At 47.3% G+C, this 10,961-nt stretch overlaps 1 protein-coding gene across 40 annotated transcripts in view; it reads left to right on the forward strand.

Annotated features, from left to right (window-relative positions):
* The window catches only part of ATP2A2 (ATPase sarcoplasmic/endoplasmic reticulum Ca2+ transporting 2), a 72,775-nt gene extending 62,197 nt beyond the window's left edge, over positions 1-10,578 (forward strand). For 18 of the 40 annotated variants that reach the window (XM_077955041.1, XM_077955023.1, XM_077955037.1 and 15 more), the window contains 7 exons: positions 809-1,029; positions 1,819-2,021; positions 4,407-4,492; positions 4,768-4,901; positions 5,516-5,633; positions 5,719-5,839; positions 9,786-10,578. In XM_077955041.1, coding sequence (XP_077811167.1) covers positions 809-1,029; positions 1,819-2,021; positions 4,407-4,492; positions 4,768-4,901; positions 5,516-5,633; positions 5,719-5,839; positions 9,786-9,799 — 897 coding nt within the window. In that variant the 3' untranslated portion in view covers positions 9,800-10,578. Of the gene's footprint in view, positions 1-808; positions 1,030-1,818; positions 2,022-4,406; positions 4,493-4,767; positions 4,902-5,515; positions 5,634-5,718; positions 6,855-6,923; positions 7,319-9,785 lie in introns of those variants that run through there. The other 22 variants (XM_077955031.1, XM_077955032.1, XM_077955016.1 and 19 more) reach the window with 3 other exon arrangements.
* Positions 10,579-10,961: the final 383 nt, after the last annotated feature.

A 10,961-nucleotide genomic window follows, 5' to 3' on the forward strand; every position in this document is an offset into this window, starting at 1 on the left:
CTTCTCTTTAAAAAAAATACTAGTTTTGAAACATACTGTAAGTGTACTCTCCTCTCCCCCAGAGGTAACTGAAGTTGGAATTCAGCAAAAATATTAAAAACATGGGAGTGCTGGTTTTGTGTCTGTAGACAATATTATTTTTGCATGTTTTTGAAGACATATTTTTTGGCCGAGTACAGTGGCTCACGCCTGTAACCCCAACACTTAGGAGACCAAGGCAGGTGAATCACTTAGGGTCAGGAGTTCAACACCAGCCTGGCCAACATGGTGAAACCCCGTCTCTACTGAAAATACAAAAAATTACTGGGTGTGGTGGTGGGCACCTGTAATCCCAGCTACTTGGGAGACTGAGGCAGGAGAACCACTGGAACCGAGGAGGCGGAAGCTGCAGTGAGCCGAGAGTGTGCCACTGCCCTACAGCCTGGACGACAGAGTAGGACTCCATCTCAGAAACATAAAAATTTGCATATTTTTGCAATCTTCACCTTTCTACTTAAAATTTATCCATGTGGATACAAGTACTTCCTCTTGACTGCCACATAGGTTCTGTTTTTGTTTTTAGTAAGATAATACAGATAAATTTGAAGTCCCCTTTGTCCCACTTCAGTAAACTTATTTGGTAATTTTACATTTCCTAGGTAAAATGTGTTTTGTGACACCAACTTAAGAAACAAAAATTCTATAACTCTTTGTCAAGAGACCTACGGCTCTATTCATTTTCCTCCTGGTTCCCATTCAGTGGGCTTTTGCCCAGGGGTGTGAGTGTGCCATGCCAACTGGCTGACCCAACCATTGCTTTCCCTTTCAGACTGGTGATGGCGTGAACGATGCTCCTGCTCTGAAGAAATCTGAGATTGGCATTGCTATGGGCTCTGGCACTGCGGTGGCTAAAACTGCCTCTGAGATGGTCTTGGCGGATGACAACTTCTCCACCATAGTGGCTGCCGTTGAGGAGGGGCGGGCAATCTACAACAACATGAAACAGTTCATCCGCTACCTCATCTCGTCCAACGTTGGGGAAGTTGTCTGGTAGGTCTCTGTGACAGCATCACTTACTGTATGCCTTTATCTAAATGGGTCGTGGAGCCCAGTTCTCCCAGTTTGCTCTCCAGATTGCAGCAGCTTTGGTCTTTGTGCCTGAGTTGGAAGAGGGGAGTGGGCAAGACAGAAATGCCTTATGGAAGCAGTGGTGCTTTGGCCCTCGGGAGGGTTGTCTGCAGCTGCCGCAACATGCAAAGAATCCTCTTTAACATGAAACTGAGCTTAAATTAACCAGACAGTCATGTGAAATTCTTGCCCTCCAAAAGTTGGCTTTATCTCAGTCAGCTTATTTTTTAATTTTTATTTATCTTTTTGAGACAAGTCTCACTGTCACCCAGGCTTCAGGCAGTGGCACGATCTCAGCTCACTGCCCTCTCCACCTCTTAGGTTCAAGCCTTCCAAACAGCTGGGATTACAGGCATGTGCCACCACTCCCGGCCAGTTTTTTGTATTTTAGTAGAAATGAGGTTTCACCATGTTGCCCAGGCTGGTCTCTTAACTACTGAGCTCTGGTAGTCTGCCCATCTTGGCTTCCCATAGTGCTGGGATTATAGGCATAAGCCACCACACCCGGCCTCAGTCATCTGAATTTAAGTAATAAACTAAGTAAAAGTGAACTTTAATTCAAAATTGGGTATAAGTGTTTTACGGATTACCTGAAGTTATTTAATCGTTGTTGTCATTTATTTTTCTGGAGGAGGAGGGGGTGATGATGCTCTTTAAATAGTGGCCAGAAGTCATTTGGGCTCTCTGTCTTCTTTTCTTGATTGGAAACAGTATTTTCCTGACAGCAGCCCTTGGATTTCCCGAGGCTTTGATTCCTGTTCAGCTGCTCTGGGTCAATCTGGTGACAGATGGCCTGCCTGCCACTGCACTGGGGTTCAACCCTCCTGATCTGGACATCATGAATAAACCTCCCCGGAACCCAAAGGAACCATTGATCAGCGGATGGCTCTTTTTCCGTTACTTGGCTATTGGCTGTGAGTACAATTTTTTTATATTACTGATGTTTAAACAAAATGTTTGTGATCTGAAATTTTGTAAATTCATCCCTTAAAAGCATATTTTTTCTTCTATCCCTGTATAGGGTAGCAAAAGACAGAGATGCCTTCTTACAGTTCGATGAACTATACACCCAATTTACTAAAGTCCTTTCACAGTTAGTTCCAGTTTGAGCATCCTGCCCTTACTTGGGCTTTTGTGAATGAGCAATTAAACATCAGCATTTTCAGATTTAGCCCTGTGTGCAAAGGGATAAGAATGATGGCCGGGCGCGGTGGCTCAAGCCTGTAATCCCAGCACTTTGGGAGGCCGAGGCAGGTGGATCACGAGGTCAGGAGATCGAGACTATCCTGGCTAACATGGTGAAACCCCATCTCTACTAAAAATACAAAAAACTAGCCGGGCGAGGTGGCGGGCGCCTGTAGTCTCAGCTACTTGGGAGGCTGAGGCCAGAGAATGGCGTGAACCCGGGAGGCGGAGCTTGCAGTGAGCCGAGATCACGCCACTGCACTCCAGCCTGGGAGACACAGCGAGACTCCGTCTCAAAAAAAAAAAAAAAAAAAAAAAGATTCATGCTGGGTTCTGCCTTCTAAGAGTTCATAGGTGGGATTTGAATAGATAATTGTCACCAAGATAAAAAAAATGTAGTCCCGCCGGGCGCGGTGGCTCAAGCCTGTAATCCCAGCACTTTGGGAGGCCGAGGCGGGTGGATCACGAGGTCAGGAGATCGAGACCATCCTGGCTAACATGGTGAAACCCCGTCTCTACTAAAAATATAAAAAGTAGCCGGGCGTGGTGGCGGGCGCCTGTAGTCCCAGCTACTCGGAGGCTGAGGCAGGAGAATGGCGTGAACCTGGGAGGCGGAGCTTGCAGTGAGCCGAGATCGCACCACTGCACTCCAGCCTGGGTGACACAGCGAGACTCCATCTCAAAAAAAAAAAAAAAAATGTAGTCCCTGTTTCCATAAGTAAAGAAGGACTGCGCAGTGGCTGGTCCCTTTTATACATAGATCATCTATTTAGCCCTCATATTCCTCACCCCAGGTGCCGTTGGTTCTTCCACATTTCATAGATTGGGAAAGTAAGGTGAAACCACTTCCCTGGGATCCCATAGGAAGGCACTGTGTTTTCATAATATATTCACATGACTTAAAATTCAAAAAGCACACAATGGCATAGAGTTGAAAGGGTTTGGGCCAGTCACTTCCCTCTGGCGTTGAGGTGCTCATGTACCCTGTGCCCTTCCAGAAAGATTGCAGCATGCTGTGCACACCTCCATGCTGACCCTTGTCTTGCCTTCTTCCTGCTTGTCAGATTCTTCCATATCTGGACATGCGTAGCGCCTCATCCTTGCAGCCAGCAGCCTTCATGCTCCATTATAATTCGTGGGTTAGTGGGTATATGCACTTGTTATTTTTGGTGCTACCACATGGGGATATTCACCTCGTCTGTATTCTGTGTATTCTCTGCTGTACCTTGTTGTTTCTTTGCAGTAAACTTCCTAAACTCAAAGCTAATACTGGGGGAAATCCCAGGAGCTGCTGAGGGCAGGGCCATGCTGCTCAGTGTTCCACCCTAGCTCCTGACGGCATTTCCCTAGAAAGCTGTTGCTGGCCCTCTAATGGAGCAAATAAATCTGTGTACAAGTAGCAGCATTAGTTTGCCCAAAAGTCATGGTGTGATCTAGTCCCCCAACACTGTGCAGCCTTACGTGGAGGACACACACACACTTGCAGCCTTGAAGTACTACCTGCTAGGCCGGGCGCGGTGGCTCACGCCTGTAATCCCAGCACTTTGGGAGGCCGAGGCGGGCGGATCACAAGGTCAGGAGATCGAGACCATGGTGAAACCCCGTCTCTACTAAAAATAGAAAAAATTAGCTGGGCGCAGTGGTGGGCGCCTGTAGTCCCAGCTACTCGGGAGGCTGAGGCAGGAGAATGGCGTGAACCCGGGAGGCGGAGCTTGCAGTGAGCCGAGATCGCGCCACTGCAGTCCAGCCTGGGCGACAGAGCGAGACTCCGTCTCAAAAAAAAAAAAAAAAAAAAAAAAGAAGTACTACCTGCTGAGAGGAGAAGGCATGGCAAGGGGAAAGGTTGGCACAGGATGGAGCAAGTGCTTTTTCTCACACATTCTGGAGGAAAAGTTATCCAGTTCTTACGTACCAGAAATACCCCTATCCTTCAGAAACCAGGCTCTAGTTGCTCTGGCTACCAGGCGTGAGCAGATGGTGGTATCACCACAGGCTCTGGTTACCGTTACCGTCCCATGTCTTTAATCTTCATCCTTGTGGGGATTGGCCTGCATGGCCTCGGTGGCAGCGAGCCCTGCAGAGGCAAGTGCATCAGCGTCGTTATTTGTTCCCAGGTTACGTCGGCGCTGCTACCGTGGGTGCTGCTGCATGGTGGTTCATTGCTGCTGACGGTGGTCCAAGAGTGACCTTCTACCAGCTGGTACTCAGTCACTTTTCTTTTTGTACCTTACATGAGAAGTGTTGTGAGGCCTTGACCTTTTTGTAGTTTGGGTATCTGTCAAATCATCTTAAGACTCAAATGATAAACAGTTACATCTAAGATGATTCTGAAGGACCAGGGCTTCTCTGAGAAATTGGGGTGAACCTTTTGGCTGGCTCTGCACTCAGGCTGGTCTGTGTGCTAGGCTTGGTATGGGGTTGGTGCCTGGACTTGGAAAATACACTAGGCTGATAGGAATTTGGATTTTCTTGCAGAGTCATTTCCTACAGTGTAAAGAGGACAACCCGGACTTTGAAGGCGTGGATTGTGCAATCTTTGAATCCCCATACCCGATGACAATGGCGCTCTCTGTTCTAGTAACTATAGAAATGTGTAATGCCCTCAACAGGTTAGTGCACCTTCACGGCAGGCTGAGGCGAGCATGCTGCCAGGGCACTGGGGAATTGTGTGTAGTCACGGTTGATTAAGGATCACAGGACAGTTCTTCCCTTCCAAAAAGAAAGGAGAACAGGCAACACCAGTTTTAAAAGCATGAGCTGTCGTCACCTCCAGGAAGTAGTGGGAGTGCTTAGCCCTGTGTTTCTTTGGAGTTCTTCCTTAAAAGAAACCGTGGGGGGCCAAAAATAGGAACTTTGGTACCCCTGTATGCCAGCACCCACAGGGAAGGAACCTCACCCCTTCACACAAATGGTACCATCCAATTAAGCCCGTGACAAAAATGGAAATTTCTAAATAGCCCATGTCTCCAGGGCAATTGGGAACAGCTTTGAACCCACTAAGATGGGGTCTGCTATGCCAGAACATAGACATACAACTCAGTTTGTCCTACATTAGGACATTCTCTTCAGCTTTGCCACTGTAGAAAGTTAGTGGAGTTAGGTCAGTGGATGGTGCCAGATTAATAGCCACCTTACTGAAGTGTAGTCCAACAGGGTCTTACTACCACTGTGACATATGCCTTGCCTTTGAGGGTACGTTCCCCCACCTCTCCTTGCTCTGCAGCTTGTCCGAAAACCAGTCCTTGCTGAGGATGCCCCCCTGGGAGAACATCTGGCTCGTGGGCTCCATCTGCCTGTCCATGTCACTCCACTTCCTGATCCTCTATGTCGAACCCTTGCCAGTAAGTGGTTGGGTGAGGCTTGGGCTGGGGACCAGCCACCTTCCTGGGGAGACTGGAGGCATGACGCATCTTCTCTGTGTGTCAGCTCATCTTCCAGATCACACCGCTGAACGTGACCCAGTGGCTGATGGTGCTGAAAATCTCCTTGCCCGTGATTCTCATGGACGAGACGCTCAAGTTTGTGGCCCGCAACTACCTGGAACCTGGTAAAGAGTGTGTGCAGCCTGCCACCAAATCCTGCTCGTTCTCGGCATGCACCGATGGGATTTCCTGGCCGTTTGTGCTGCTCATAATGCCCCTGGTGATCTGGGTCTATAGCACAGACACTAACTTTAGTGATATGTTCTGGTCTTGACTGACAGTTTTCCATAAAGAAGATGTTTAACTTAATCAATTAATTTTTTTTATTGTTTAAAGCAACTGTCTATTTCTGCTGAATTTTCACATGAACATACTGGCTGGTGATGGAGGTTTCATACTCTAGATTTTGTTTTGCTTTTTCTGACTCCAGTGGGGCAAGATTTTCCTTTTTTATACACATAATTAAAGTGTCCATTGACATGTACAGAGAACTAACACTATTTTATGCAAATATTTTTTTGTAGATGAAAAAGCATGTACAGTGTTCTGTTTAATACTCATCCTTGTATAAAAAAAAAATAGTTGAGCCAGCAGACATTGTCAGCAAATTAATTGGCAGCAGATTTTAGGAAATGAATGTGTGTGGTTTTTTTCCTAAAACTAAATAGCATGTATTGTGTCTTTTGCATGATGATCTGGATTTAATTTGGTATCAGAGTCTAATTTTTATTCATAAGCCAATTTTTCTGCACTGAGCAGAGTCTTGCTACCTCAGTCAGTATTGTTTTGGTTTGCTACTTCCCTCACCCACTTCGGCCTCCATTCACCCCATCCCACCCCCCCCCCCACCTCTCCCCACCTCACCCCTGCCCTGCTTGGCTGCTTCTTTAGGATTGCAATGGTTTGTTCAGTTTACATCAGTTTTAATGAGAGGTATGCCTGTACTCGCTTGTGCAGAAAACATTGTTTCAGATTCAATCGACTGGGTTTATGTCCCTTCACATAGTTTTTAAGGTTATTTATTTAAATGTCTAATGTATTTTATTGTAACAGACATTGTTTTGCCAACATTGCCTATTTCAGTGGCACATCACAATCTAGTTTTAAAAAAATAAAACATTTTAAATGGACAGAGAAAAATAACTGTCTTGTCTTTAACTCTTAAGTGGCTTACCTGGGACTAACAGACATGTCCAACTTTCTCTCCAGTTCTTAGCTCAGAACTTTAGTTGTACTCTGCTTGAGGGGAAGAAGGCTCCTGCTCTGCTGCGTAGGTAGTCATAGGAATTGTATTCTTAATGTACAGGCACTAATTGTCATCTGTGGTGTACATTTTATGCAAGTTTCTGCTGGCCTGGTGTAGAGAACATAAGGGCAAGTGTGCGTGTGTATGTGTGTGTTTTGTAAAATCTGTAAATAGCACATGACCAAATGAACATATTGTATAGAACTATTTTTATTTGAATGTGGCACTAACCACCACCACCGTTACTACGATCAATGTTTGCGCATGTTCAAGATGAGTCTCACCAACAGTGTGTAAGTCATTAACAGTCCTAACTGTGGTGTTTTCCTCCAATGCCTTCCAACATCCATCAACTAACGTGAGTATTTTCTTCCCTGGGATTTGGATGCTTTAGCCTAAAGGTGACTGCTACCAAGTGAGATAACTGTATGTCACTAACTTATAAGCCACCCCCATGTCAGAGGCTGCTGTGCTCCCTGATGTCCTGTGAGCAGCGGGGTTGCCTGTGGCACCTGCCATGTGACTTGGGTGCGGCATCAGCTGGCTGGAGGTGTGGCTTTCATAGACCTCCACAGGCTGCCTAGGACAGCGGCTCCACAAGATGACCGGGAGGGCCCAAGCCAGGCAAAAGCCAGAGTGGGGAGAGGCATTTCAGCCAAACCAACAGGCTGAAGGAGCTGTGCCGTCTGTAGTGCTAAAATGAGGGTTCACAGCTGCCAGGAATCATCCCAGAACATTGCTACTTGTTCATTAAAAAGCTAAAAACTAGTGAAAGCAAGTAACTGAACCAGTGAACTCTGGGTATCAATGGGTTCATCTTAAATAGGCCACTTCCCCACTCCCCCACCCCCCTTGCTTGGTCTTGTCCTTTGTGGCTAAGACGTATCACTCCAGGGGATGTTAAAGCACAGTTAGTAGGACATGGCTCTGCACAGCCCAAAAACCAACTTACTCCTTGGCCAGGGTGTGAGGCCTCGACTATATTCTTGAAAATGTACTTAGGCTCTGGTTACTGGGATGACCAGTAGATGTAATGCAGATGGAGTTTGGGGAGGGTTAGGAGACATCAAGCAGGACAAGGTGCTGCTTAGTTCAGAAGGCTATGTTCAAGGGGTGGAGGTGGAACCTGGAGACCAACTCTTAAAAGCACACTCCGTGGCTGGAAATGTGGTGGCTCATGCCTGTAGTTGCAGCCCTTTGGGGGCCACAGCAGAAGGATTGCTTGAGCCCAGGTATTCAAGGCAAATCAGGCTTACTGTGAGGCCTCCAAGGCTGCTTGCAGGCAGCTGTGGCTCTCGGGAAGGGAGGCTGCTTTGCCCAGCAGGGAACATTTGGGGCAGGGGGTAAATTTTGCCAGTTTGAGCATCATGAGATGTAACAAGAAATGGGTTGAATGGGCCAAATGCAAGGAATGCATCTCTGGGCTGCAAACTGACTTGAGTGCTGCACTATTACTATTCAGTGGAAACAAAACTCAGCTTTTCCTGACTCAGTTCCTTAACCTAGTGGCCTTTACAAAAAGTGTAGTGTGGCCTGCTGTCACACAGCCCCTGGCTAGCTTCATGGTTTCTCAGCTTCAGACCCCTCCCGCCCACAGAGGAGCCCATGGAGGGACCCACTTCCCTTGGCCCAGACAGCTGGGAGCGGGTTAGGCCCACTGCTGCTTTGAGCAGGGCCACTTGGTCCATTTCACTGTAAGGCTTTGCCGGGTGAAAACATTTCAGCATCTCCTCCTCAGGTCAATCCATAAAGACCAGGTCCAGCACCGTGGTCTTAGCACATCCCTGGCCTCAGGCCCTCACCCAGCAGTGAGGCAGCAACTGCCCAGCCCCACAGTGCGCCTACTGTCAGGCGGCTCTTGTTTGAAACTCAGTTCCACATTCTTTCCTGATGGGCAGGTGGCTGAAGGCCCAGCCATCAGTGTCACTTGTTGCCACCCTGTGCCTCCCCTGGCCTCTTTGAGCTTTGCCCAGAACAACAACAATCTCATACATAACCTAACTGGGAAATCATTACTGCAGAATGCAGATGATCCATTCTGGAGGAAGCCGTGCCTTGAGCTCAGTGAGCTCCCAGGCAAGCAGGGCATCTGGCCGACTTCCCTCACAACAGCTGCTCCCACATCCCCCCGGACTGGAGCCTCAGCCTTGATTGAGGCAGGCAGACCTCAGGAGATCTGAGACCACAAGCGTTAGCTCAGTGTCTACCAAGCATCTAGCCACTGCCCAGGTCCAGAGCATACCACGTCTGCAGTGCCTGTGAGCAGAGGCAGCAGTTGCGCTGTGACTGTAACCACCAAATTGTCCAAACACCCCCTGCAGTTAGCAAGAAGGGTAGGCTTCACCCTCCCTTACTGAGGAGAATGATGTGGAGGAGTTGCCCCTCTAGGGCTAGGCAAGGCAGGCCAGCAGCCAGAGGCCGGGTGCCCACGGGGTAGGGACAGGAAGGCTGTGCTGCTACTGGCTGCTCACTTCATCAACCTCACCCTCTGCACCACTAACCAAGACCTTGTCCTTTTGCCTGTCTCGCTGCTTTCATACCTGCAATGATTGTGTCTGCCTCATGGGATTTTCCTCCAGAACCTTTATTCTGTAGCCAGACGACACGAGGAGTCTGTGTCACTGAGCCAGTGCTTCTAGATGCTACCCTGTGTGGGCGGCGCCTCAGGGACAGTAAATCAGAAATGCTGGTCTTGAAACCTTGAAAAGATCAAGCTGAATGTTCCTTTTCATCTGTCGCTATTGATCTTCATCTATTTAAATAGGTATTCTAACGTTTCCTCCCTGTATTTCATGAAGCTGATTTCCTCTCTCTTTCCTTTTCAGCAATACTGGAGTAACCGCTTCCTAAACCATTTTGCAGAAATGTAAGGGTGTTCGGTTGCGTGCATGTGCGTTTTTAGCAACACATCTACCAACCCTCTGCATGATTGATGTTGGGGAAAAAGAAAAGTAAAAAAGTTCCCAACTTACTGTGTGTTATGTGGAGGAAATGTGTATTACCAATGGGGTTGTTAGCTTTTAAATCAAAATAATGATTACAAATGTACAATTTAGCTTAATCAGAAAGCCTCTCCAGAGAAGTTTGGTTTCTTTGCTGCAAGAGGAATGAGGCTCTGAAACCTTATCTAAGAACTTGGAAGCCGTCAGCCAAGTCGCCACATTTCTCTGCAAAATGTCATAGTTTATATAAATGTACAGTATTCAATTGTAATGCATGCCTTCAGTTGTAAGTAGCCAGATTCCTCTCCAGTGACATTGGAACATGCTACTTTTTAATTGGCCCTGTACAGTTTGCTTATTTATAAATTCATTAAAAACACTACAGGTGTTGAATGGTTAAAGTGTAGGCCTCCAGTTTTCAGTTATTTTCTGAGTGTGTAGACAGCTATTTCGCACTATATTAAATGTAACTTATTTAATGAAATCAGAAGTAGACAGGTTGGTGCAATACAAATATTGTGATGCATTTATCTTAATAAAATGCTAAATGTCAATTTATCACAACGCATGTTTGACTTTAGACTGTAAATAGAGATCAGTTTGTTTCTTTCTGTGCTGGTAACAATGAGCGTGGCACAGACATGGTTTCAGGTAAATAAATCTATTCTATAATAAATTATTAGTGTGGTGGTGACTGTTCTCCTGTGGGAGGGGGAGTGATGAGCACCAAGGGCCTCCACTCCACACCCGGGCCTGCCCCTCTGTGGGGAAGCAGGGGAGGCTCACACTGGGCAGGGAGGCCGTGTGACTGGAGGGGACGGGAACCTCTTGGACTTGACTACACAGTAGACAGGCCAACTGGTAGCAGGTCCGCCCATGTGAAGCCCACCCTGGCTCCCTGCCCTTTAAGGATAGGGAAGCTGAGTGTCACCAGTGGGGTCTTAAACACACAAGGCCTCACTCGTCAGTGTGGTGAAGAAAGCCAAGACTCCGCGCTCTACATTGTTAGCAGCCTGAAAAGATTTGGAGACTAGCAACGGAGAGATGCTTCTTAGGCTG

This window comes from Macaca mulatta, chromosome 11 (assembly GCF_049350105.2).
Source record: "Macaca mulatta isolate MMU2019108-1 chromosome 11, T2T-MMU8v2.0, whole genome shotgun sequence".
Classification (NCBI taxonomy): domain Eukaryota; kingdom Metazoa; phylum Chordata; class Mammalia; order Primates; family Cercopithecidae; genus Macaca; species Macaca mulatta.